The sequence below is a fragment of the Syzygium oleosum genome, unplaced genomic scaffold (genome assembly GCF_021117445.2).
Source record: "Syzygium oleosum isolate NSW1041296 unplaced genomic scaffold, Sole_v2.1 Sole_v2.04, whole genome shotgun sequence".
NCBI classification, from domain to species: domain Eukaryota; kingdom Viridiplantae; phylum Streptophyta; class Magnoliopsida; order Myrtales; family Myrtaceae; genus Syzygium; species Syzygium oleosum.
The window spans coordinates 272199-296671 of NW_026607488.1; the positions used below are offsets into that span (position 1 = coordinate 272199).

The window sequence follows — 24473 nt, forward strand, 5'->3', positions numbered from 1 at the left end:
GAGACGTGAACTGGTTTGGGAAATTTTGGAGACAGGGTTGAGGAGGTTGAAAATCTTGGGAAGTTGAACTTCATAATCATCTCACCACAAAGGAGGGCAAAAACCCTAAACATGGCAAGGATGCACTAAACGTCTTGGTTCGAATGTTCAACCGCACATACAAAATAAACTTGGGCGGAATTTTGCTTTGATATCATGTTAGAATGTTCAACTATGGATAGAAACCCCATGTATGTAAAAAACATAAAAACCTTGAAGACAAGTAATGGGGGATAGTTTAACAGAACAATTTGTTCAAGGGTAATATCAGGGAAGGCTTGATGCATCTGCCTTTCTTCTGGCATACATGAGCAGAAAATGGTAAAGAAGATGGATTATAAAGGCTAAGCATGGATTATAGAAGCCTGTCTTCTTGTTTCTCTTGTTTTTGCCAGGAATCAGCTCTTTAAGGATATGGAGCCAAAACAAGTACGTCCCGGGTAAGCTTACTTATGCTGGCAGGATTAAGTAAAAGGCAGAATTTTGAGTACAGAACCTCGGCATGCTCTTTCTATATGTAAGAGACTTCTATCATCATTTGCTCAACTGCTCGAGCGAAGTCACGCCGTTCGAATTCTCAACCACGCACGCGAAGGATACATAAGAGTAAGAGGGCATTTACTCCAGAAACACCCACGGCTTCTTATCTCGGAAAACTTACGGGAGGTTCCAAGCTACCTACAAGAATCCCGAGATCGATGTCTTTATCTTCAAACTTTTTGATGAAAGGATGACTCTGAAATGAAGAAAGAATTCATTGTCAAATAACTGTCAAGCAGAATGTTAGATCTGAAATAGACAGTTTACAATCACATGCCACTTACCAAAAGGTCCAAAGACGAAGATCTTTGTTGAGGGTCCTTTTGTATGCTGAGAACCACAGAGGAAAGTGTATGTCAAAAAAACAATATTGAGTTCTGATACTACAAGGAGAAGATGAGGGGAAAGTTGAGGAAAGTATCATGATCTATCTTTTGCATTTGTTTTGGCTCATGCCCAGCCCCAACAAGTACCATGATAGATCTAATTTATACAGAAAAAGGAAGAGTGGAGAGTTAAGATAATTGCGTGATCTTTTTTATGAGTTGAACCTAACTTGTTTCTTTAGGGTAAAGGCAGATCATTTTTCCCCTCCACTTCAAAGAGGATCATACAATTGTCCCAGAAAAGCACCAAAAGCTTTCCCCTGTTCAGCAGTTGCAAGAGACATCACTCCTATTCTCAAATTGACAAATTCGGTACCACATAAGCTACTGTGTGACTCATGTAATAAAAGAGGATGTGTTGCAGCTGGGAATTTATCACAGAAGTGACACGTGATGGATAAACAGAAAATAGACCAAAACCAAATAATGTCTAGGCCCAGAAAGATCACAATTTAGGTGGGATACACCAGTTTTGAGGGGTGGAGATAGCTTGCTGTCAATCCAGTAGGAGGCAAAGAATTTGCTCGATAGACTTAATATTGCGGAGGACTTATGCCAATATTCAAACCCTGAAAGCATGAATTATGAAACTACCAAGAAGGTAAAGGCACAAGCTCGGCTTCACGTGAGGGCAAAAATGAGGATACATGGCAATTACGCTGAACAAGTAATGAGAGAATATTTTGTCCTTACCAGGAAGACACAAATGAGCAGAACTCTGGAGAAAACTGATCTGGCGGAGCAGAAGGCGGTGGGCTTTCAACAATTGCCTCCAAAAGCTCATAAAAGCTTGGCCAGCCTTGCTGATCTTCGGATTGCATGTAAGGAAAGCGTCCTATTGCACATTCAAGTACTACCAAACCCAAACTCCAGATGTCACTGCTATAGTCATATGTGCTCCCGCTGATCCTCTCGGGCTAGAAGTAATAATGACAGTTAGTTTAACTTGTATATACCAGTTCCATGCAAAAATGTCTGTTCTATGTGCCAATGCTACTATATGTCATGACTCATAGATCTGGAATGAGTTTAAGTTTCACGAAGTTAGTTCAAAGTAGTACCCACATACCGACATATAATTGTAAGTTCCAACAAATGTATCTCGTTGACCCATTGAGCTTGCCAGCATTGCACTGACACCAAAATCTGTAATCTTCACTTCACCTCTGTGGTTCACAAGCAGATTGGATGGTTTTATGTCCCTGTGTATCACATGTCTTTCGTTGTGCAGATAAACAAGACCTTGTAACACCTGAACACAAATAATCAGCCTTTAGTGTCAACAAGCTTCATCGAAACTCTTCATGTTTTACCGGAGATTTTAATCCACATGAGAACTCAATACCTGCTTACAGACCACTGCTAAATACGGTTCTAGGATAGTCTTGACTTGTCTGATCACGTCAGCCAGGGATCCACGGTCCATGTACTCTAAAACCAAGGAGAAAGCTCCATTGTGGTAGAACGAGTGGTAGCAAATCACAACATGTGGACATTGAGAAGCTTGATTTATCTTTAGCTCTTGTACAATCTGTTTACGGATCTCTTCTTGAATATTCATCTGGATGACCTACAAGTCCAAAATACACCTCAGATCAAGCAAAGACCAGACACTTCTGCAAAAGAGACTCAGTAGTAATAGAAGAACATTCTACTTCTACGAAGTAGCTGTCGATGAAAAATTGTCAGCAGAAATGCCATAGGTATATTCAGCATGAAAATCGACCCAACACAGTAACTTAGCAACATATTCTGTGATTTTGATTTGAAGAGAATAGACTAACATCTGAGCTCCATGTATACGGAGAGTTCATTCAGGAACGCCGCTGCTCTTCGAGCTTGTTGATAATAATCACTTTCTGTTTGAGAAACCAAACTTAATCTAACCATGAACAGTTTAACCTCTGAGGTTTTAGCGGTGCGTGACATAGTTGCGAGATCAATATACAAGCCATGAACCTCCTAGGTTTAAACATGAAGTGAACTAAATCAAAAGATCCTGTGAAGTCCTATGTTCCTTATTATAGACATGTATGTATCAAGCAAAATATATTGCAAAATAAGATATTTTGGGCGATAGAAGTTGTCTCGTTACCAGTGAGAATTGCCCTAATAACTCCAAATAGACAATATTGACATCTACTTTAAAAGCACTGCTATCAGATATTATTTCTAACAAAATTGTACCGGTAATAAATATAAAACAAGCACATACAAATAGCATGCAAATGCATTAGAAGATCATGATGCTAGACAGCAAACTTTATGCTTAAATCGTAGTAGAACTACTAAGTTTCGATTTAGATAATAGACTAATGATCAAGTTATTATTTCAGCAAGATACGATAAATCATGATTAATAGGAACATTGATTTGCATTAGATATACATTAATGCAAAATCGATAAATCTGCATACAATTCTGCATTTTTACAGATTTCTGTTCCTTTGAGAGATGGATGTCAAAAGGTGATAGATAGATTTTGATTGCTATGTTGCGTAAAACAGATAAAGGATGCTCCTATTAGTTGTTGACACTGGAATATATAGATAGACTGTAGACCAAATGCAACATAGAAAAATATTACATAGGAAAACCTGCTGAGCAATAGAGAAGCCTTTCATGTTATTATAATTACCTTAAGAGCAAATAGTTTTCCAACCCATTTATGGCGAACAAGTTGTACCACACCACCACTTCCCTTTCCTATGACTTTGATAGTCTCAAGGTCTTCCAATGAGAAGTCAAGATCAAGTTCCTTACCATTGGACGGCTGTCCATGTAAAAAACGAACAGATAATCTCATGAGCTCAAACCGGAACAAATTAAGAAAGAAGTGCTATGAAATCAAACACACAGTTGTCAACCATATTGACTGCCATTAGCAACAGCAATCAAAGGAAAAGAAAATGTGAAAATCAAATCCAACTTCATAGGAAGCTCAAGTGGACAAGGAACTGACTTTCTAACTTGCGAAGGTTCTAATAAAAAACGCGGATCATCAACAATTGGAGAATCTCACTTTAATACGTTTATGCTGATGTTTTCTACCAAGTTGACACCACTTAATAGAGCTCAAATGCTATATCTAAAAGTCAAGTAATCTGGAAAGTTACTAGATGCAGAGAACAGCGGTACAAAGGAAACTATAATTGGTGAAGTATGGAGAGAATAGGATAACAGTGGGAACAGGTAAGTCCGATGGTCAATGTAAGCGTCCTTGAATCAAGTCCTCGACATCATAGAATAAAAAATTCAGGCCAGCAAACCATTCATGGAGGAGTCACATGCTGCTTCTATTTTGATCTGGGCATTTAGGCCATCAATGACTTCTTTCCTGGGCACTTATCTAATTACTCTCCCATAGATCATAGATATCTTACAGTGTGGCACAAGTATTATGTGTAGCAGCAATTCACGACACATTTGAGCAGAACTAGACTACTACGCTGATTAGGTCAAATCGGCTTCCCCAAAAACCTTCACACAATCCGACCAAGTGACCAATACCCATCATTTGTACGAGGACAGAGATAACCACTCTTAAGGCAACGTGAACTTAAATCAGACTTACACAAGACTCCTTTTCTTCAGATTTGAGCCGCAAACCTTTAAGGTTTAATAGCAGATCACCATCATGGAACGTGCCACTCGCGGTCCTGCATTAAATTCGTGCCGTTTAGATTCGCCGCGAGTCGAACAAACTCAACAAGACTAGATCAGTTAGATACGAAGAAAACTCCAGCCTGCTAAGGTAACTGCGGATATGAAGTCGCACATCGACTAAGACAGCTCAAGCGGTCGAATCGCGATGCTGCCTCGATCTCAACTCAACACCAAATGAACAGCACCAAAGGCAACTTGCATTTCCACTAAACCAGGTACACGGCAATCGGAATTTCGATCCGCGTCTCATTTTCGCCTCCTATTTCTCCAGCCGCGCACGGCAAACTAATCTCAATCGGAAACCTCAAATCTCCGTCGTTCTTTCCCAGCCATCCCCTGCTTTAGCCGCCGTGAACCGAACGGCCGCCGGGGGGGGGGGGGGGGGGGGGAGAAACGGAAATCCGGGTCGGTTCCGAGGCAATCGGAGGCCGACGGAGCTCAAATCCGACGCCTAAAAAAGGAACGGACGGCTCGCGAGCCGAGCGGGCTGAAGGATCGCGCCGCCGCCGCCGCCGCCGCAAACGGCGGTTGGGAGCGTGTGGAGTGGTGGGGAGCTTACAAGAAGGAGGCGATCGGGGCGTCCTGAGCGGGGACGGCGAGCTGGAGGGGCTTCAGCGGCTTCGTGCTCCTCATCGTCTTCATGCTTTGCTAGGGTTCGCCAGAAGCTTCCCAATTTTGCTCGCGACGCTCTAGAGAGAGAGAGAGAGAGAGAGAGAGAGAGAGAGGGGGGAAGGACCCAAAATTTCAAACCGGAATGGCCGCGCGGAATATAATAATAAAGACGCGAGAAAATATTTTGTCTTGATTATTATTTTTTTAAAAAAACGAGAAATATCATTTATATTTGCTTTATTTTTTTTCATCTTTTCGGTGAAAATTATTTAAAGGATTTCAACTACGACTAGGCGCGAATGATAACCATTCTGTTTTTCCATTTTTTTTTATTTTTTTATTTCCGGAAACAGATTTGGAACAGAAATCCGCTTGGTATTTTTTTTATTTACGGGACAAATTTTGGGCCAGAAATAGATTTGGAACAGAAATGAGAAGTTAAAAATTTTATGTTTTTTTATTTGTGAAACAGAAATAAGAATAACAACTCTCTTTTGTTGCTCACCCTTGTCGCTCACCGCCACCCACTCGTTGCTAGCCGCCGATCGTCCGCTGCCACTCGCCACCACTTGCCAACTTATCGTCCGCCACCGCTCGCCGTCCGCCCACCGCCACCGCTCGCCGCTTGCCGTCCGGTGAGAATAGAAATTTTGTGTCATTATCAAACGGATTTTTATTCTGGGAATAAAAATTTTGTGTCATTATCAAATACTAGTTTTTGCTTAGAAACTCGTTCGTGAAAGAAAATTATATTTTTTAATTTCTAGACAGAAATAAGGCCGGGGAAGAGAAATATTGTCATTCGCACCCTAACTCACGTAGTTCGCCCTAGGTCGGGTAAAAAATAATCCGACCCAAATTGACTCATTTAACTCGTTTTAACTTATTTGCATGTAATACAAATTTAGTAAACCCTACTCATATCTAACCCATAACTGACCCTGACCCATATTGTAGGAAAATTCATACTCAAATCGAGGTGAGAGCAATGAGTGAGCGAGCGCGAGATCTAATGAAGGCAAGAGATAGTGAAGAAAGAGTCATAGAGATGGGATGAATCTAAGTAAATTATGGACCCATTTAACACGCGTACTATTTTGGGTTTTACCATTATAAATCCACTTACTATAACCTAGCTTACTAAATATGAGTTAATAAATAGATTTATGACCCATTTTAACAAGTCTACTACGACACAAGCTGAATCGATAATTCGTTGTTTGAACATTTTTCACGTCGTGTATAAATAAATTAGGTTTAATTCACATATATTGGCCAAGAAATATATTAGGTTTTATTATTTAAATAGACCATAATAAGGGAAAATCTGCTACTCTTTTATTTTTTATGCGCGTAATAGTTAAGAAATGAAATTTAACGTGTGGACACGATATATATTTAATTCTCCACACTATAATGTCTAAATCAAAACTCCCATATAGCCATTAAAAAGAATATATATATATATATAGATATATACGGGGCTCGATCAATAAATGATTTCTCGTAATTTTATTTTCACCACACTTAATTATTTTCTTCGAAAAAATCCGAGCAATATTTTAGGTTGCGGCGGAATCAATTAACCATTCTATTTCCACCCCTCCTTTTTGCTTCATCCACGCCCTTAGCACTTAAAATGACAGAACGACCCACGTGTGGGTCCCAGCGGACCCGCTTTTCTCCGTTTTCACGCTTTTTTGTTTTTTTGGCCCCGCGCAATCTCCGCCGCATCTCTCTCCTCCTTTTAGCCGCCGGTCCTCGAAGTGGTCGCGCTTTGCTTCGCCGCCCTCGCGATCTTCATCCCGCTTCCTCGGTATCGGCTTCTTCGGCAAGCACCAGAAGCGGCCGCCCCTTCCTTAGGGGCGATGGGGATGGTGACTTCGGCTTCCACTTCGACGACTTCCTCCGTCAATCAATCGGGGGGATAATAATCCGTCGGTGAAGAAATTGGCTTATGGCTTTTCCTTTCCTCTTTTGATGTTGCTCGAGGACCCACGTGTGGTGGGCTGTTTCGCCATTTTAAGTGTCAAGGGGGTGGATAAAGCAAAAGCGGGTGTGGAAATAGCGGTCTCCCTCTTCATTTTACTTTATTTTATTTTAACGTAAATATAAATAGCTTTTTTCACAAGTTCAAAGGTCTCTCTCTCTCTGCGCAACTCCAGTGCCTCCCTCCCTCCATAGCTCGGCCTCCTCGGAATCAAGTCGAAGGCTCCGACATCATCACGTCGCCGCGGGTAAGTTCTTGAATGGATGCACGGCTGTTCGTCCGCAGATGAATCTTCTCTTGTCGATCGGATCTCGCGTTTCCCTTTTGTCGCAAGATTACTGTCGATTCGAAGCTTCAGCGATTGGATTTCCTTCTCGCTTCTAGCTCCCTACAGTTTCAAATTCGACGCGTCAGTCGTGGTTTTGAGTGATTTGGGTTGTTCGCCGTACGCCCGCCCCTCGCACGCGAAACCCCAGAACGAGAGCGCAGCGCATTCTTACTGGGGTTCCGCTGATTGTACTCTTTTGGTATGGCAATGCTGTGTTGTTGAGTAGCAGTGTGGAGAGTTCATTCCCGCCGAATGGGATTTTCGTTCACGGGTTGTGCACAATGGGTCTGCTGGGAGTCGCGGGAGTGATTTGTAGGGAATGTGAATGCGACCGCGAAGTGATGAGGGCTTGACTTGAATAGAATGAAACTAACCTGCATGAGTGAGCCACAGAGAATGTTTACAACATTGTGAATCAACCGGTCCATCGTGACGTTGGCCGGTGGATTTCTTACGTAAATGGGGGATTTTCCTGAGGCAAAGTGGGGTTAAAAATAAACCACAAATCAAACTATCTTCCCTCACATGTTCTAGGAACCCAGTAAAGTATCCTTTGAGATAACCGATGTGAATTTTCATATCTTCGTCGTGCTACTATGTTTCGCGGATTTTGCATATCCTTATTACGTGTCGTGTACTGCACAAGTAAACATCATGGTCGTTTTTTGTTTTTTGTTGGTTTTGCAGAAAACGAGGATGAAAGTCAAGCTCTTGAGTATCCTTCGCACGATGCCTGGCTGCGCTTCTTGCTGTCCAATATATTCATAGACTGGCCAGTTAATTTGTTTGTTTTACATAATCAAATGAATAAACAGTCCAGTAATGAGAGCTATGTTAGCGTTTCTTTGTGCCGCCGGGCTGTCATTCCATTCTCTGTGCTGTCTGACCAAATTTTGATCTATATGTAGCTGTTTCCTGGATATTGTGTTTGTGCATTCTTTAAACCTTTTCTCATTCACTAATGGATCCTTCAACTATCGATTACTAATTCATCTTTCATTCTTTCCCTTTCAGTTGGCTAATGTCCATCATTCCTTTCAATATCTCCTTTTCCTTCTCCCATAAGTATCAGAATCAGTTGTTGTCATTTTCTTATCCGTGAAACACTAAACTTATATATGATCAGACATATGACTTAGATGAGAGATTTGACTTATAGTAGGTCCTATGCTCCTGATTTTCTCTCTACTACTACTTTGTTCTCCCGCTATTACCTGTTTGTTTTCTTTCTTGTTGCTTCTTTTGACGCCCATTTATTATTTGCTCTCATTCCTTCCATAAAAAAAGAAATTGCTGATATTCTTCATGTTATAATCCATTTCAAGGACAACATGAGGATTTGTAAAACATTTCTCTTTAATTTGCAGAAATTCACTACTCAAACATGCGCATGCACAATTCATGAGCATGTGTTGTGCAAACTCAAAGACACGCCTGCGCACGTGCTCGTGCACAAGAACAGACGCATGCACGTGTGCAGGCACACACATACATAGAGAATAGCCGGTACCAAAGGAGGCCTGAATTTTGGATATATCTGCTTGTAATTCCCACATAGAACTTGCCACAGTCAATGTTTTGATTCATTTTCACAGAAGTGTTTGGAGACTAACATCGCCTGTTTCCAAGCATCTGCTTCATTCTCCAGTTACAAATGTTCTTCTTTGTGGGACAGTTTTCCTTGACCTATTTTTTCCTGAATTCCTGCTGGTTTAATTGAACAGAGTAAGTACTCACTTTTAGCAGATAGCTGTATTAGGCATTTGTACATCTGTAATAAAAAGGGAAGGACTTGTTCATATGTAGGGGCTGCGGAACCCTAAATCTTCTGTTTATCTGAACCACAGATGGCATGCTGTCGCTTCATGGACTTGGGATGCCCAGGATGAAACGTGTGGAATTTGTAGGATGGCCTTTGATGGCTGTTGTCCCGACTGTAAACTCCCTGGGGATGATTGTCCACTGAGTAAGTTTCTACCTTTGCTCACTCTATTCTTAGTAAGGTATAATGTTGTAGCTGATATTGCCTATTGAATATAGATGGAGATGTCCTGTATTTCTCCTCTGAGATGTCTGCGTGTGAATCTGAAGTACCTCTACATAGTCAACAAGGCTTCAAGCTAGGCTAATTGCCCTGTGCTTTATAAGCAATTCAAGCAAATACTAAACAGTTGCTGTTTAACATAAAATAGTTGTTTCTCTTCAACATGTCCAGAAGATTAAAAATGAATTTGGGCCTCTAATTTCTCTTCTTCACTCAGAGAAGATCCCATGTACTTTGCCTTTTTTCTGGTTTTCGCTAGAAGAGGAGCAAGCTTGGATATAGCTTTTGTTTTGAAAATGCAATGCTGCATTTTTCTGAGGCCAAATCGTTCTTCATATTTGAAGTTCCAAGCTGAGCTTTTGTTTCATTCTTTTCTTTCAGCTAAGTAAGCTGAGCTTGGATATTCTAAGTTGAGCTTGTTGTAATTAGTTAACCCTTGAACAGGAACTGGATGTTCATAATGTTGAATAGCATGGCTTTGTTCTGAAACACGATGTTCTGTCATTTCCAGTCTATGTAATTGAACTCCCATATCTTGAACCTGTGTCATGAATGTTTTCATACCTCTAAAGATATGGTAACTTATTCTTTCTTCCCAATTTCCCCTTCCCTCCCCCTCCTTGAAGCCACAAATAATAAAGGAAAACAAAGATGCTTTCTAAGAACAGTTATATTGATTACATATTCTGTGATTGTTCTGCAGTATGGGGTGCATGCAATCATGCTTTCCATCTTCATTGCATCTTGAAGTGGGTGAACTCGCAGACTTCTCAAGCACACTGCCCCATGTGTCGGAGGGAATGGCAATTTAAAGAATGATGAGTCAAAACTCACAAATTCTCCCATCTTCATTGCATCTTGAAATGGGTGAACTCGCAGACTTCTCAAGCACATTGCCCCATGAGTTAGGAGGAATGGCAATTTAAAGGATTACAAGCCAAAGTGTATGATATCCTCCCAACTCGTCCTTCTTTGCGCTAGAGTGTTTTTTAATGCACCGACAGGTATATGCAATTGATTTGTGAGGAATGATGTCACTTTGGAGGAATGTTCTTATGAATGGCCAACATTAGTTGGTGTTTGGCCCTACCCACTATGTAATAGCCTTATTGTCACGCATGTCTGATTTATAAGTGGGGTAATGTAATCTTTACATATGCATGAATTCAAGGGATTATCATGATACACAGTAGTCCTTAAGTACTGTCTAAAGATTGCAAATTTGCATGTTATTTATGCCTTGCATTAAACTACAGCTGTTCTGGTAATCTGAGTTGTACTTTTCTACCGTCGCCTTTTGCTGTCAGCTCGTTTTGTGTCTTAGACCTTTTTTTTTTTTAAAGATGTCTCCTGACGTGCAATTTGCCGATCCCCGCGCTTTCTAACTATTGCACGGACATCTTGCTTGGGATCTTAAGTGTTCTCAAAACCGGGAAGGATGAGGTGGCTGGATTGGTTTTATTCAAAGCAGGCCTTGATGATACGCGGTTTTGATCACAGACCATTTGCTCAAAAATGGTTTAACGCATACATCGTCGTCTTCGATCGAAGACAATGCAAAGCGGGCCTTGCTGATGCACAGACAGTCTGTGCATCGTCCTCTTTGTCTATAAGCCTACAAAAGTACATCTATTGTGTAGTTGCTTTCGCCTGAGGGTCTAAACAGTTCGATAGACAACCAAATTTGGGTATCCGGGTATGTCTTGGTCGGTATCACGAATCACTTAAAGACCAGTTCAGTTTCTGTTTATTGTTATTGAAGCACAAGAGAAATCCTCCTTCTCCCACCTGTCATGCTTGAGACATGCCGAAGGGACTTTTATGTTGTTGGTCATCGGCACATTGTGAACGAGTAAAGTTGACGTCGGCTTCAAGTATTAAATAGTTGACAAACTTGGCTGTTTCGTGTGTCATCTTCACACGTCTCTGTCCGTTCTTCTGATCTGCAACCTAGTCTTCAACCGTTTCCTGAAATTGGGAAATGAATCTCAACGTGTAGGCAAGTGCAACCACCTCGATTTGAACAGAAACTAGTGGCTCTCTTTCCCCTGTCGGGGAAATAATGCTCGACGTGTACGCAACCACCTCAATTTGAGCATAGACTAACGGCTCTCTTTCCCCCCCTCGAGGCTTCATCCTTGGACTCTCTCTCTCTCTCTCTCTCTGTGGATATATTAGATGTTATTGTCAAAAGGAAAAATTCTACCTTTTATCACTGTACTTTCACGTTTTTTTTTCTAATCAAAGTTCCTTTATTTTTAGTTTCTCTATTCAAGTCGCTATATAATCAAGTCTCTGTTACACCAAATATATCAGCAGACCTAACCATCACGCTATGTTTTCCATCCGACAGGCATGTCGGCTAGATTTGGCCGGATTTCAATGTCCAAAAGTAGGGAATTCGTAAAAGTTAAAAGTAATTGATTAGACAAGTTAATAGTACAGGAACTTAATTAGAAAAGGTGTCAAAGAATAGCTAAGAGAAAGAAAGAAAGAACACGTTTAGGGCATTAGTTTATTTCATTTCTCACCTAATTTTTTCATCTCTCTTTCTCTCTTTCTCTCACACACCCACATTAAGCAATCGCCGGAGAACAGTTGCTCAATTCAAGAAGTGTTGTCGCCTACGTTCTTAGCGCCATCACTATCTGTCGTTGTCACTTGCCACTCCCCATGACCTAAACAAGATCTTTCTCTAGGAAAAATCCTTCGAGAAAAGCATTCTCGACCCGAAACACCGATTTCATCGAAGAAAAATCGTTCCTTCAAATTGGCTACCTTTTCAAACCAAAAGAGTAAACATTTGCTTAACCATTAAGCTCGAGATTTCAGCAGGGTTGGTCCATGGTGGGACTAGGGTTGGTAAGTTGAAGCCAAAAATGCCAATTATGCAGATGTCGATGGTTCAGTTTGTGCGTAGGTCCTACGCCAATGTTGGACCATAAACAACACGATACCATGACAAAAGTGCTTTTCCAAAGAAATCCTAGCATCTTCCTCTCTTGTTTTTACTATATGGCTAAGAAGAGCAAAGTACTCCCTCACCTTTAACTCTAGTTAGGGTTTAGAGCAAAACACATCATTTTGTACGAAGCTAGGAAAAGATAATTATAAAATAGAATCGAAATTAGTGTGGTTCGTTCCTATATTTCAATGGGGGTTGGCGATAGAGAACTAAGATGGGAATTCGAATGAAATTAGACTCAGTGTTGCGTACGTCCCTTACAAAAAGTAGGAAGATGGACATCAATAAGAGTGCAATTAGAAATGAAATTCCTATGCTTTCCGTTCTATCGTTTAATTTGTGGGGTGTTATAATTATGGTCGCGACGGTCTCGAATGAACTTTTTATTCAAATTTCGTTGCCTGAGATTCGAACCTAGGAGAAGATTATCATGTGTAATTTGGTCAAGTGAAATCGAAAAATAAGGAAAAGATGTCCTTCCTTCATTTTCAATGCTGACATCCGTGGCACGTGAATCACCAACTCCCGACGAAATGAATGAATGAATGAATATTGCGATTACCGCGAAAATGGTTTCATCTTTTTTTCGTGGCACCGATCGCAATTTTTACTTTTTTCATGATAGCACGAGGGCATTTTACTTATTATTCGAATAATTCCCGCATATGTATTTGGCTATTGACAATCTCGAATTTTTATAAAGGTATTGAAATTTTTGGATATTCTCAAAATTAAATTTTCCTGATTGAAAGTCGTTTATTTTAAAGCAAGGATGTTTAAGACCTCTCTAAAGCGGAAGCCTATTTCTCTTTCTCATCGCACTTTTCTTTTTAATTACATTTTTCGAAATTGGTTCCCAATCTCTAATTCCCGTTGTAACTGCCATTCAAACGCGGTGAACGTAAGCTTGCTTTTGCATAATTATCCGGTTATCTGAAAAGATGGAAAATGGAGATGAATTTAGGGTTCGTTTGTTTCAAGAAAAACTGATTTTCGGGAAATTGTTTTTCGACTTTTCAATATTTTGATGACGGAAAACAATAGATTCATGGAAATCGTTTTCCATGGACTGAAAATAACAAAACTTAAGATCAGGAAAAACAACTTTCCCTTTCGGTAAGAAGGAAATCATTTTTCCTAAATCACCAAACTAATTAAAACTAGTCATTTTCCCTGTTCTTTTATTATGAAAGTTTTCAATGAAACAAACGCACCATGACTCCATTTGTCTTGCAGAAAATGAATTATGCGAATTTTTTTTTTCCAAAAACTGATCGCTCGCATAACCCGATATAATCAGCCAATGAATAATATTTCTATTATCGGTAACAATTTATCCAAACGATTTCGTGAAAGCCGAAAATATTTTTCGTTTATTCATTTATGCAAGCCATACCACTCTCCAGATCATTTCATTTATGTCTTTGCAAAGATGACTAGTAATACTTTATTTTGGCCATCGGGATCTTTTTCAATTCTCGATTTTGATAAGAGTTGTTCTTTGGAGAGCATGGTACGACGAAAGTTGCGAGCTGTAATGTTCGAGCATATCCCACTATTTATGAGGAAATATCATTAAAAAAAATAATCCCAAGTGGGCTCGATGAACGAAATGGGATTAAAGCACAATACCAAAATCTGCCGACACTCGAGGGGGCCACGTCACGGCTTTTACAAAAGAAATGAATGCCACGATTCAAATCATCGGGCACATTGCAGACAACTAATGACGAAATACATATGAAAACGACGAAGAGAAAGGAGGACTTCCGACACGTTCGAAGATGATCGAATCGCACAGAAAATCAGCTGGCGGCTGCTGGATTAGAGGGCGCAATTAGCCACTCAAATCTCTGCACCTGTCAAAGAAGGAAAAAGGAAAAAGAAAAAAAAAACTCAGATTTTGTTTGGGAAAAAATGAAAATTTCATGAACTTTTATCCAATCATTATTGTTTTGTAGAGTGATAATCGTTTTTTCCTTCCTTTTTCTTTTTGTGAGATAAAGAGTAAATGGGGATGCTTCAATTATTTTTTGACTAATAACATTTTTTTAGCTATACATATAGTACACTAGAAATCCTAAAATTTGTTATAAAGTGCGATTGAGTTCTAAAACTTTTAAAAAGTACAATCAAATCATCAAACTTGTCACGAAAGTGCAATCGAATCCTATTCAAAAAATGTAATCAACAGAAAGACTTGATTGAGCCAATTTGACAAGTTTCAGGACTCAATTGCACTTTCGTGACAAGTTTTAAGACTTAATTGTATTTTTTGAAAGTTTTGGCACTTTTAATATACTTATCCCATATGTATCTATATGTATGTATGTATATACGTAAGGAGAGAGAGATTGCTTCGGATCTTGGTGATGGCATAGACGGCATAAATGATACCAGGAATCCAGCCATAGAGCGAGAGCACCAGACAGATCCAGAACTCCGCTTGCAAATATATATAATCAAACTCAAAACTCCCCGCAAAAAATAATTATTCTTCTTATTTCTCTCTTGGCCAATCCAAAAAATTATATTTTTTTCCTATTTTGCTTGATAACAAAAACGCCCAAAAGAAAAAGAGAAAATTGGAAAACTTTGCCTTCGACATGCACTCATGAAAAAAAAAATAAAACTTTCGCCTTACGTTAACTGACGAAAACCTACGTAAAACCGGAACTCTCTCAACTGCTTAATAAGATCAGAAGCGTGCATCATCACCTTGCAACCGTACTTGAGGAAGACGCCGAGAGGCGGCACGTTGATGGCGATGAGAATGTCGATGCAGTTCTTCATGCCCTCGTCCGCCATTTTCTGTTCCTTTTTCCTTCTGCTGTGTCTCTCTTTAACCAAGCGAAGAAGACCCGACTTGCTCTCTGCAGAAACCCCTTCTGAACGAGCTCGCGAATGGAGGTAGAAGAGATTGAAGGGGAACAGAATCGAGGGCCATACTTACAGGGGCTCGAGGTGCCACGCCGCGGCCTTGCTTGGGCTCTCTGCAGAAATCCTAGAAAAGCGTGTCTTTTGCTTGCCCAAGAATCGTATGCAGCTCAGGATCAAGAATAGGACGAAGATGTGCCAACAGTGAAAAGTATGTTCGGATAATGTTTTGGGGTTCGCGTTTGCATTAAAGGGCAGTGTTAGTCCCCATGATTTGTTCCTTTTTTCGGAGTTTGAGCCCCGCGAAGGAAACCTCGATCCAATTTTTCTTAATTGGAATGGCTTCTTAGTTTGAGTGGGTTTCTTAATTTGAGCAGTTTCTCAAAATGCATTTGTTATGGAGAAAATTTCGTGATGAAGAAAAATGTTTTTTGGGAAATTATTATCCAAAATATGTTTTCCATTTATCGGGATGGAGAATTCATTTTCGTAACTTTGGGTATGCATATTTTCTTTAACTGCAAATGATTTTCCGTTGATTGATTATTTTCAGCAAACCAAACGCATAAAAATCTAGAAAACTATTTCGCGGAATTTTTTTTCACTCAAACGAACACACCCTTAATTTGAGTGGATTACCTAGAAAAGGTTCATGATGGTAGCAATCAATTGCACGGCGTTCTCATGAATTGCATCTTGGAAAAATAGCAGGTGTTTTGAAACTAACGAATCTTGTCGTGAGATCTTGTGATTTTTTTTGCGAGACTTAAAGATTGTTTTGTGATGAGCGATAAATCCTGTGAGTTATTTTGAGTGGATTACCTACAAAGGATTCAAGATGGTAGCAATCAATTGCATGGCGTGCTAATGAATTACACCCTGGAGAAATCGCACGTGTTTTGAAACCAACAAATCTTGTCGTGAGATCTTGTGAATTTTTTTTGCGAGATTGAAAAATTGTTTTGTGATGAGCGCAAAATATTATGTGAATTATTTAATGTAATTAAAAAGTGGGAATTATTGAAAGTGTTTCACTAACTCGAACGTTGTTGTAATTTCTATGGAATCGGTTTATCTATAGTGGATCTTGTGCTACTCTCCTTGTGAAGTGAGTCACATCGATCGAATCATGCAAAATCCAGTATAAGGTTTATTTTCCCATTTTGTTTATTTTATTATCCAATCACTTTTTTTTACGGGAATGATGATGAAGAAGTTGCCAAGTGCATTTTTTAAATAACAAAATCCATACCGCCTTGAGCGGTTGTTTCGCCGAAATTGATCCCACGGTGAAATATCTTTCACTGAAATTCGTTTTTCGGTTTTCATTAGAAGAGACAGGTTCCTTGGTGATTCCGAACAAGAAATATCATAGGTAGACAAGGTAATCGATAACTTTACTTCGAATAGAACTACATGTACATAAACCTTGCCGGAATTTAATCAATGACAAAGCTTGAGAAATATAGCTATCTCAACAGAACCAAACGTATGCGAACTATGCTAGAATTTAATCAACAATAAAGCTTGAAAACGCAAAGATGCTGCACCGGAATTTAATTGATAACATAACACCTAGGATAAAAATATACGCCGAAATTTAATTAATGGCGCGGATCTAGAAACTACAGCTAAGAAACACACTAGAATTTAATCGACGATTCGAGTTTGAAAACTAAAAGTGTAGTATAGTAAAGTAAAGATAACTAAACAATAGTACATTTGTTTGTTTGTGCAAGGAGAAGGGGGGCTTTCCAATAGACGAATGATGGTATTTATAGTAAATGTGTCATAACCGCCTCTGTATAATTCTCCTACCATTGTAGTTATGTTCCCTTATCTCCGAAAACTTTGTGCTCATACTATCATGATGCCATGACCTCGTCTTCGAATGGTTATTCCTCTAAAATTGTGCATTAGTTGCTCCTTGACCTCCGTCATTTTATTCTCTTGCGACTTCAAGCCTGTAACTGCATATTGATGCCCTTTATGCATTAAACTCTCTCCTAATGCCTTAATCGATAATCAGAAGACCTTATTGATCGATACTTTTGTCAACTATCGTTAACCATCCGTCGTCGTATATCAACAACTGATTAGTAGTAACCATCAATGTGCACTAATATCGATAATAATCCTTTGGCTGTTCAACTGCTCTCGATCCTCAAGCTTTACCATGGCAGGTGGAAATTGGTCCTCCACGAACTCCAACACTCGATCTAGAGTGTACTTGAAACGTCTCAACAGTCTTCAATATTACGAACATAATGGTTGCTTGTCGTTGTTTTTTATGGACAATGACATCGACAAAGATCAAGTGATCCTTGGTCCTCATTTGAGGTCACTTCCTCCTCCGCTGGAGTTCATCGGAAGTTTTCCTCGTTATTATAAGGAGGTTTTCTCGATCAATCGTGACTTCATCTTGATGTAGCTAGCAAGGATCACCTAGAGGGGGGGTGAATAGGTGATCTTAAACAATTTTTGATAATTTATGCGGAAACAAAATAAATCACAGTAGAGTCTGAATTAAATTCAGATTCAAGACAGATTATAAAGACGGTGCTCTTGATGTGCAGAATGTAAAGTAAGAGATAATGGATAGAGAATCTGCACACAAGTTTATAGTGGTTCGGCTTATAGCAAGCCTACGTCCACTCTCCCACGCTTACAGCCTACCGGCTGGATTTCACTATGTAATCAAGAGGAATTACAATCTTCTGAGTGTCAACACTCTTGTGTGTGATAGGACTCTCTATCTCACACAATCACTCTTACAAAGTATCCCCCAAGATCTTAATGTTTTGCTCAGAATGACAAGAGAAATGATTGGAGTATGCTCAGACTTTGGACTTGTTGATTCTTGATTCTGTACTTCCTTCTGCTGCTCGTTGATCCTCTTAAATACTCCTCTACTAGCCGTTGGACAGCTTTCAGAGGATCATCTTCCAATCTTCACCTTGGACAGATTTGTATAATAAGGATTGAGTAGCCGTTGGATGATGTCCTGAATCCCGCCGATTCTCGGTCGCCCATACAATCGAATCTTGGTTTCCATAAATAGAGCTTTGTCCGTTGTAATGCATTATTGTCGTGATGTTTGATTGTCAATCACTTTGATTGAGATTGAGACAATCAGAACATTCTTTCTGTGAAATCCATGCCAGATCACTAGCTGTTGTGTCACGTTCCGATTTCTCGCGTCCGAAGAAATTCTCGTCCGCATCTCAAGAACTCTCTCGTCTCGCCTCCGAAGAATTTCTGCGTCTCGAATAATTTCTTCGTCTCGCATCTCGCATCCGAATAACTTCGCTTCGCATCCGCATCCGAATAACTTCGCGTCCGAATCTCGTAACCTAGATTATGTGGGTCTTCAAAAACATACTTGACGCTTTGTAAAGTCTCGAATAACTTCTTTTTTGAGCTTCCAGAATATACAGACCTGGAATAAAATTGTTCAGAATAAGTATCAGATTTACAATAACATAGAAGGTTTTGTCAACTTCAAAATCAATAGGAGTTTTCCTCAACACATCTGTGCTCATGCTTGGCCCACTCTTAGGTTCTATTCGTTTGGCGAAAAATATGACATTTCTGAAAAATATTTTCCGAGAAGTCATTTTCCTGGAAAATGACAATTTTCCGGTGTTCGGCCGAAATTTGAAAAAGTCTCGAAAAATATTTTCCTCTTTGCAATACTTTTAATATTTTTTTGAAATATTTTTATTTTTATTTTTTTTCTTTTTCCTTCTTCTTCTTCTCCAGCAAGTCGCTGGCCACGGCCGCGGCCGGCAACCGGCCACAGGCAAGCTCGAGCCTTGCCACAGGCCGAGCTCGCTTGAGGCCGATCGGGCGAGCTCGGGCCTCGCCAAATCCAGCGAGGCTCGACCTCGCCGGAATCTGGTGAGGCTCGAGCTCGCATGTGGCAGATCGCCGGTCGCCGCCATGGCCGGTGACCGGCCGGAGAAGAAATGGAAAAGAGAAAGAAGAAGAAAAAAGAAAAAAGAAAAAGATAAAAGATAATGAATGAAGCAAGAAGGTGGGGGAGAATGTTTTCCTCTTTTGAAAAGAGGAAGACATTTTCCTTACTTTTGTTCATGTTTTCACTCATTGAGAGGAAATGTTTTTCGCGTGTAGTTTATTTTCCACCCCCAAACACCAAAAAACTCGGAAAATATTTTCTTGGAAAACATTTTCCGCGAAACGAACGGAGCCTTATCTATCGATTCAATTCTTAGAACGATTCTTTCAGTGGTATTCAAGGATGTAGCTTGAGATGTGGTCCAAGCCAAAATTGCTTCAGCCTTGAAATTTTGCTGCATGTCTTTTAATCCTACCGAGTTTGGTGGAAGCAAAATAATGAACATTTTTATGTAATTCAAGGACTAAGTTGAACATGTACTAAAAGTTTAAGGATCATATCGAACAATTTAGAAGTTTAGGGATGACATTGCACATTAGGTTAAAGTTTATGGACTATATTGAACAAATTAAAAGTTGAGGAACGACATTACACATTGGGCCAAACTTCAGAGATTATTTGTATCATTTTTCCTATTTATCATGAAAATTTGTCCAAAATAAACACACCCTAAAATAGAATCGAAATTGGTGTGGTTTGTTCTCGTTTCTCAATGTGGGTTGATGATAGAGAAATAAGATGGGAATTCAAATAAAGTTAGGCTCGAGTGTCACATATGTCTCTAAAAAAGTGGGAAGACGAAAAGGAAGTGCAATTGGAAATAAAATTCCTATGCTTTCCATTCCATCCTTTAATTTGTCGGTTGTTGTAATTATGGTCGCGACGGTATCAAATGCACGTTTTTTTTTTTTTTCAAATTTCGTTGCCTAAGACTCAAACCTAGGAGAATATATCCTTTCATTTTCAATGCTAACATCAATGGCACGTGAATCAGCAAGTCCCAATGAAATGAATGAATGAATCATTGCAATTATCACGAAAATGATCTTGTCTTTTATATGACATTGACGTTGCTTTTTCGAGACAACACGAGGAAATTTTACTTTTTATTCGATTATGTATTTGGATATATTGAAATTTGGATTTGGATATTCACAAAATTAAATTAATCTTGGTTATGTTATGAAATGCCAATCTATTTTCCTGATTGAAAGTCGTACATTAAAGCAAGGAAATTGTGGAACCCTTTTAAGCGGGAGCCTAATTCTCCTTCTCATTGTCCTTTTCTTTTACATTTTTCGAAATTGGTTACGAAATCTCAAATTCCCCTTCTAACTGCCATTCAACACAAGAAACGTCAGCTTGCTTTTGCATAATTATCTAGTTATTTGAAAAGACAGGAGGTGGAGACGCATTTAGCTTCTCTTTGTTCCGCGAAAAAAAAAATTTAAAACTAATTTTCCGAAATATATCACCCAATTTGCCTCGTATAATTAGCTAATGAATAATGTTTTCATTATCGATAATATTTCGTGAACGGTTTCTCTTGCTCACCAACATTCGGGCGTACCCCAATTTTTTAATGAGGAAATCTCAAGTGGGTCGATTAAAGAAATGAATACAATTTTTGTTATCGACGATGACTTATGCCTACAATAATTTCGTAACCGAACGTTCGAGCATATCCTCAATGTTTTTATTAGGAAAAATCTCAAGTGGGGTCGATGAAAGAAATGATATTAAAGCATATCCGAAAAATCTGCCGACAATCTAAAGATCGCCACGTCGCTTTACAGAAGAAAATGAAATGAATACACGACAATACAAATCAACATCACGCTACGCACAACTAACGACGGAGACGAAAACGAAACGAAGAAGAGAAGGGGGACTTCCGACACGTTCGAAGCTGGTTGGAAATCCCACGATATCCGCGACCGTTGGATGGGAGGCGCGCACGCATTGGCCTCTCACCTATCGCCACCTGTCAAAAAAAATAAAAAATTCAGAAAAAAATACACACGGAAAAAAATCAGATTTTTTTTTAACGCCTAAATTCGCACGTATTACTGGACACGTGTCATTGCAGTGGCTTGGTTTCGAAAAGCACACACCGTCCATACACGTGCCCCGATCTAATGATACCTAATTTTAAAAAAAAAATAAAAGGGAAACACATAATTAGCGGAGTGCCCACCATGACTCATCACATAAGTTTATCCACCATTTTTTTTGGGTCTCGAAATTTTATCTTCTAATTATTATGTAAGTAATAATCCCTTTTTTTCTTTTTTTTTGTTTTCTTTTTGGAACTAATAATATTTTTCGTAATTATATAAATATAGAGAGAGAGAGAGAGAGAGAGAGAGAGAGAGAGAGAGAGAGAGAGCTTACTCAATCAAGTTTAGTTCTTGGTAATGGCATAGATGGCATAGATGATGCCAGGAATCCAGCCAAAGAGCGTGAGTAGCACACAGATCCAGAACTCCACCTGCATACACATACATTACATAGTCAAAATTCAGTATCAAAAACAAAACCCTCCCAATATAATTTATATATATTCAAAAAATCATAGTCCCCTTTTCCTTTCTTGCTTAAATATTAAGAAACCAGAAAAATAAATAAAAAATAAAAATTTTGCCTCCAAAAGGTAAAGCTTTCAACCCCCACATGAAACTGGCAAAAACCCTACCAGAAAACCAGAACTCTCAAATTCAAGGCAAATTATGTTTCTTTCCCTCTAAATTAAAAGCAAAGTAAAGAGAATGAAAATGGAAAAAGAGAGAGAGGGAGATGTGGAATATAAGATCAGAAGTGTGGATCATCACCTTGCGACCATACTTGAGGACAGAAAAATAAAAATAAAAAATTAACAATTTTGCCTCCAAAAAATAAAGCTTTCACCCTACATGAAACTGACAAAAACCCTACTAGAAAAACCAGAACTCTCAGCTTCAAGGCGAATTAAGTTTTTTCTCCCTCTCAATTAAAAGCAAAGTAAAGAGAATATAAATGGACAAAAAAGAGGAAAAAACAGAGGGAGATGTGGAACATAAGATCAGAAGTGTGGATCATCACCTTGCAACCATACTTGAGTACAGAAAAATAAAAATAAAAAAATAAAAAATTTTGCCTCCAATAAATGAAATTTTCGCCCTACATAAAACTGACAAAAACCCTACTATGAAAACCGGAACTCTCAACTTCAAGGCAAACCAGTTTCTTTCCCTCTGAATTAAAAGCAAAGTAAAGAGAACGGAAATGGGAAAAAAGAGAGAAGAGAAAGGGAGATGTGGAGCATAAGATCAGAAGTGGGGATCATCACCTTGCAGCCGAACTTGAGGAAGACACCCAGAGGAGGCAAGATGATGGCGAGGAGGATGTCTATGCAGTTCATCGTGCCCTCGTCCGCCATTTTCTGCTCTTCTTTCCTTCTGCAGAAACCCCTCTTGAACGAGCTTTGAAGAAGATGGGCTGGAAAACAGGGAGATCGAAAGGTAACAGAAGAGAGAGAGATTCAAGGGATATTTGCCGGTGAAAGTGAGCTTGAGATACGTGATCGAGGGTCGTTCTTATAGCCTATAGGGGGCCTCGGGCGCCACGTGGCGCGCATGCTGGGGCTTTGCTTCTTGGGCTTTGCTCCTTTTATTAATCTGTTCGTTAAATTATTCTTTCATATGGATGGATGAATTGGGCCCTTTTTTTTCTTTTCGAATGGTTCGAATTTCAAACTTTTCCTTTTGAATTTCAAACTTAGAAAAGCAGTTCTTTTTTTTTTTGGCTTGCCCAAGAATCATGTACAGCTCATGATCATTATTAATAGGATGAAGATGTGTTCATGGTGATCCCACAACCCCCATGTGCATGGTTGCCCCCTCCATTGGATTTAGGGTGTAATTGGACCACATCATCTGATTTCGTTTCGCATTCAAGATTTGCTGAGAAGTATGTTCAGGTGGTATTGAAAGGCAATGTTGATCCGACTGGGCTGTTCCATTCCGTCTTCTAGAGTTTGAGCCTGTGAAAGAAACCCAATTCATATGTTTCTTAATTTGAATGATTATTCGAGTAGATTTTCTTAGTTTGAGTGGTGACTTAACTTGAGTGGATTTCTTGAAAAGGGTTCCTAACGGTAACATTCAATTGCACAACGCGCTCGTGAATTCTATCCTAGAGAAATCGCAAGTGTTTTGAAACCAATGAATCTTGCATGAGATCTTGTGAGTTTCTTTGAGAGATTGAAAGGTAATTTTGTGAGAATTGTGAGCGCTAACCACTATGTGAGTTATTGAGTATAATTAAAAGTTGAGAAATAGAGAAAGTGTCTGACTAATCAAGTATGGTTGTAATTTCCATAGAATCGCTTTATTGCTCTCTTTGTGAAGTGAGTCGCATTGACCGAACCACTCAAAATCCAATATAAGGTTTATTTCCTCGTTTTGTTTATTTTATTATTTAGTCGCTTATTTTACCAAAGTGACGATGAAGAAGTTGTCAATTGAACGATAGAATCGTGACTGTCTTGAACCTATAGCATGGATGCCGATTCGGTCCTAAACTTTTCGATTTTTCCAACACGGTCCTAAACCTTCACGTGAAACTCCAAATAATCCTTCCGGACAATTGCCGCCGGAAATTGCTGACGTGGCATCCACTAATCGCCGGACATCCCGGAACAAGTGGCAAGAAAAACTACATTAGAATTCCACACAAATATTTAGTTATGTTGGCAAAATTATAAAGTTTTGAACTGAATTAATTAGTAATTTTCGTTTTTCTCTTCGCGTGCGCATTCATTATTATATTTTTCTTTATTATATACTTCGAATGAGCATGCCGATTACATACTAAACAATATATTTCCCGTTATTATCGAGATGATAATGGTAAATTTTTAAAAAAAATTGTTGTCATCTCCTCTCGAGCCTTGGGTAAATGTGGGGGCCCATGTTGGGAATTCCGCTGGGAGCTGCAAAAACCTTGGCCTCTTCATTTGTCAGTTCATCGTAATCTTTAGATCCTCCTCGCATCGTATGCGTCCGAATGTAACCTTTTTTTTTTTCCACAAAAAAAGAGAGAATCGACGTATAAACTACCAAAGAAA

The 24473-nt window shown here is 39.3% G+C and overlaps 2 protein-coding genes and 1 long non-coding RNA gene across 3 annotated transcripts; 2 read left to right on the forward strand and 1 right to left on the reverse strand.

Annotated features, from left to right (window-relative positions):
- Positions 1-372: 372 nt before the first annotated feature.
- On the reverse strand, positions 373-5359 carry LOC130137990 (mitogen-activated protein kinase kinase 6-like). Its single transcript, XM_056310799.1, has 8 exons — positions 5191-5359; positions 4540-4624; positions 3604-3738; positions 2311-2535; positions 2035-2217; positions 1659-1882; positions 864-909; positions 373-775 (listed from the first exon to the last, which is right to left on the reverse strand). Exons 1-8 carry the CDS (start codon positions 5271-5273, stop codon positions 683-685), a joined length of 1074 nt encoding a protein of 357 aa, XP_056166774.1. The 5' UTR covers positions 5274-5359; the 3' UTR covers positions 373-682.
- Positions 5360-8020: 2661 nt separating this feature from the next.
- On the forward strand, positions 8021-10873 carry LOC130134591 (anaphase-promoting complex subunit 11-like). Its single transcript, XM_056310718.1, has 4 exons — positions 8021-8048; positions 8249-8394; positions 9368-9527; positions 10309-10873. The coding sequence occupies exons 1-4, from the start codon at positions 8021-8023 to the stop codon at positions 10422-10424; spliced, it is 450 nt and encodes a 149-aa protein (XP_056166693.1). The 3' UTR covers positions 10425-10873.
- Positions 10874-22012: 11139 nt separating this feature from the next.
- On the forward strand, positions 22013-22849 carry LOC130137928 (uncharacterized). The gene is made up of 2 exons (XR_008816360.1): positions 22013-22337; positions 22589-22849. It is a non-coding gene; the product is annotated as an uncharacterized LOC130137928 (long non-coding RNA).
- Positions 22850-24473: the final 1624 nt, after the last annotated feature.

Bases quoted from the DNA above. Each gene is read 5' to 3' on its own strand.
- LOC130137990 (XM_056310799.1), bottom strand. From the start codon at position 5,273: ATGAAGACGATGAGGAGCACGAAGCCGCTGAAGCCCCTCCAGCTCGCC. The intron at 2,536-3,603 runs GTAATTATAATA...TTGGACTTGTAG, and splicing joins GAAAACTATTTGCTCTTAAG to GTCATCCAGATGAATATTCA. The intron at 1,883-2,034 runs GTATGTGGGTAC...TATTACTTCTAG, and splicing joins GAACTTACAATTATATGTCG to CCCGAGAGGATCAGCGGGAG.
- LOC130134591 (XM_056310718.1), top strand. From the start codon at position 8,021: ATGGGGGATTTTCCTGAGGCAAAGTGGG. The intron at 8,395-9,367 runs GTTAGCGTTTCT...GTTCATATGTAG, and splicing joins AGTCCAGTAATGAGAGCTAT to GGGCTGCGGAACCCTAAATC. The intron at 9,528-10,308 runs GTAAGTTTCTAC...ATTGTTCTGCAG, and splicing joins TGGGGATGATTGTCCACTGA to TATGGGGTGCATGCAATCAT.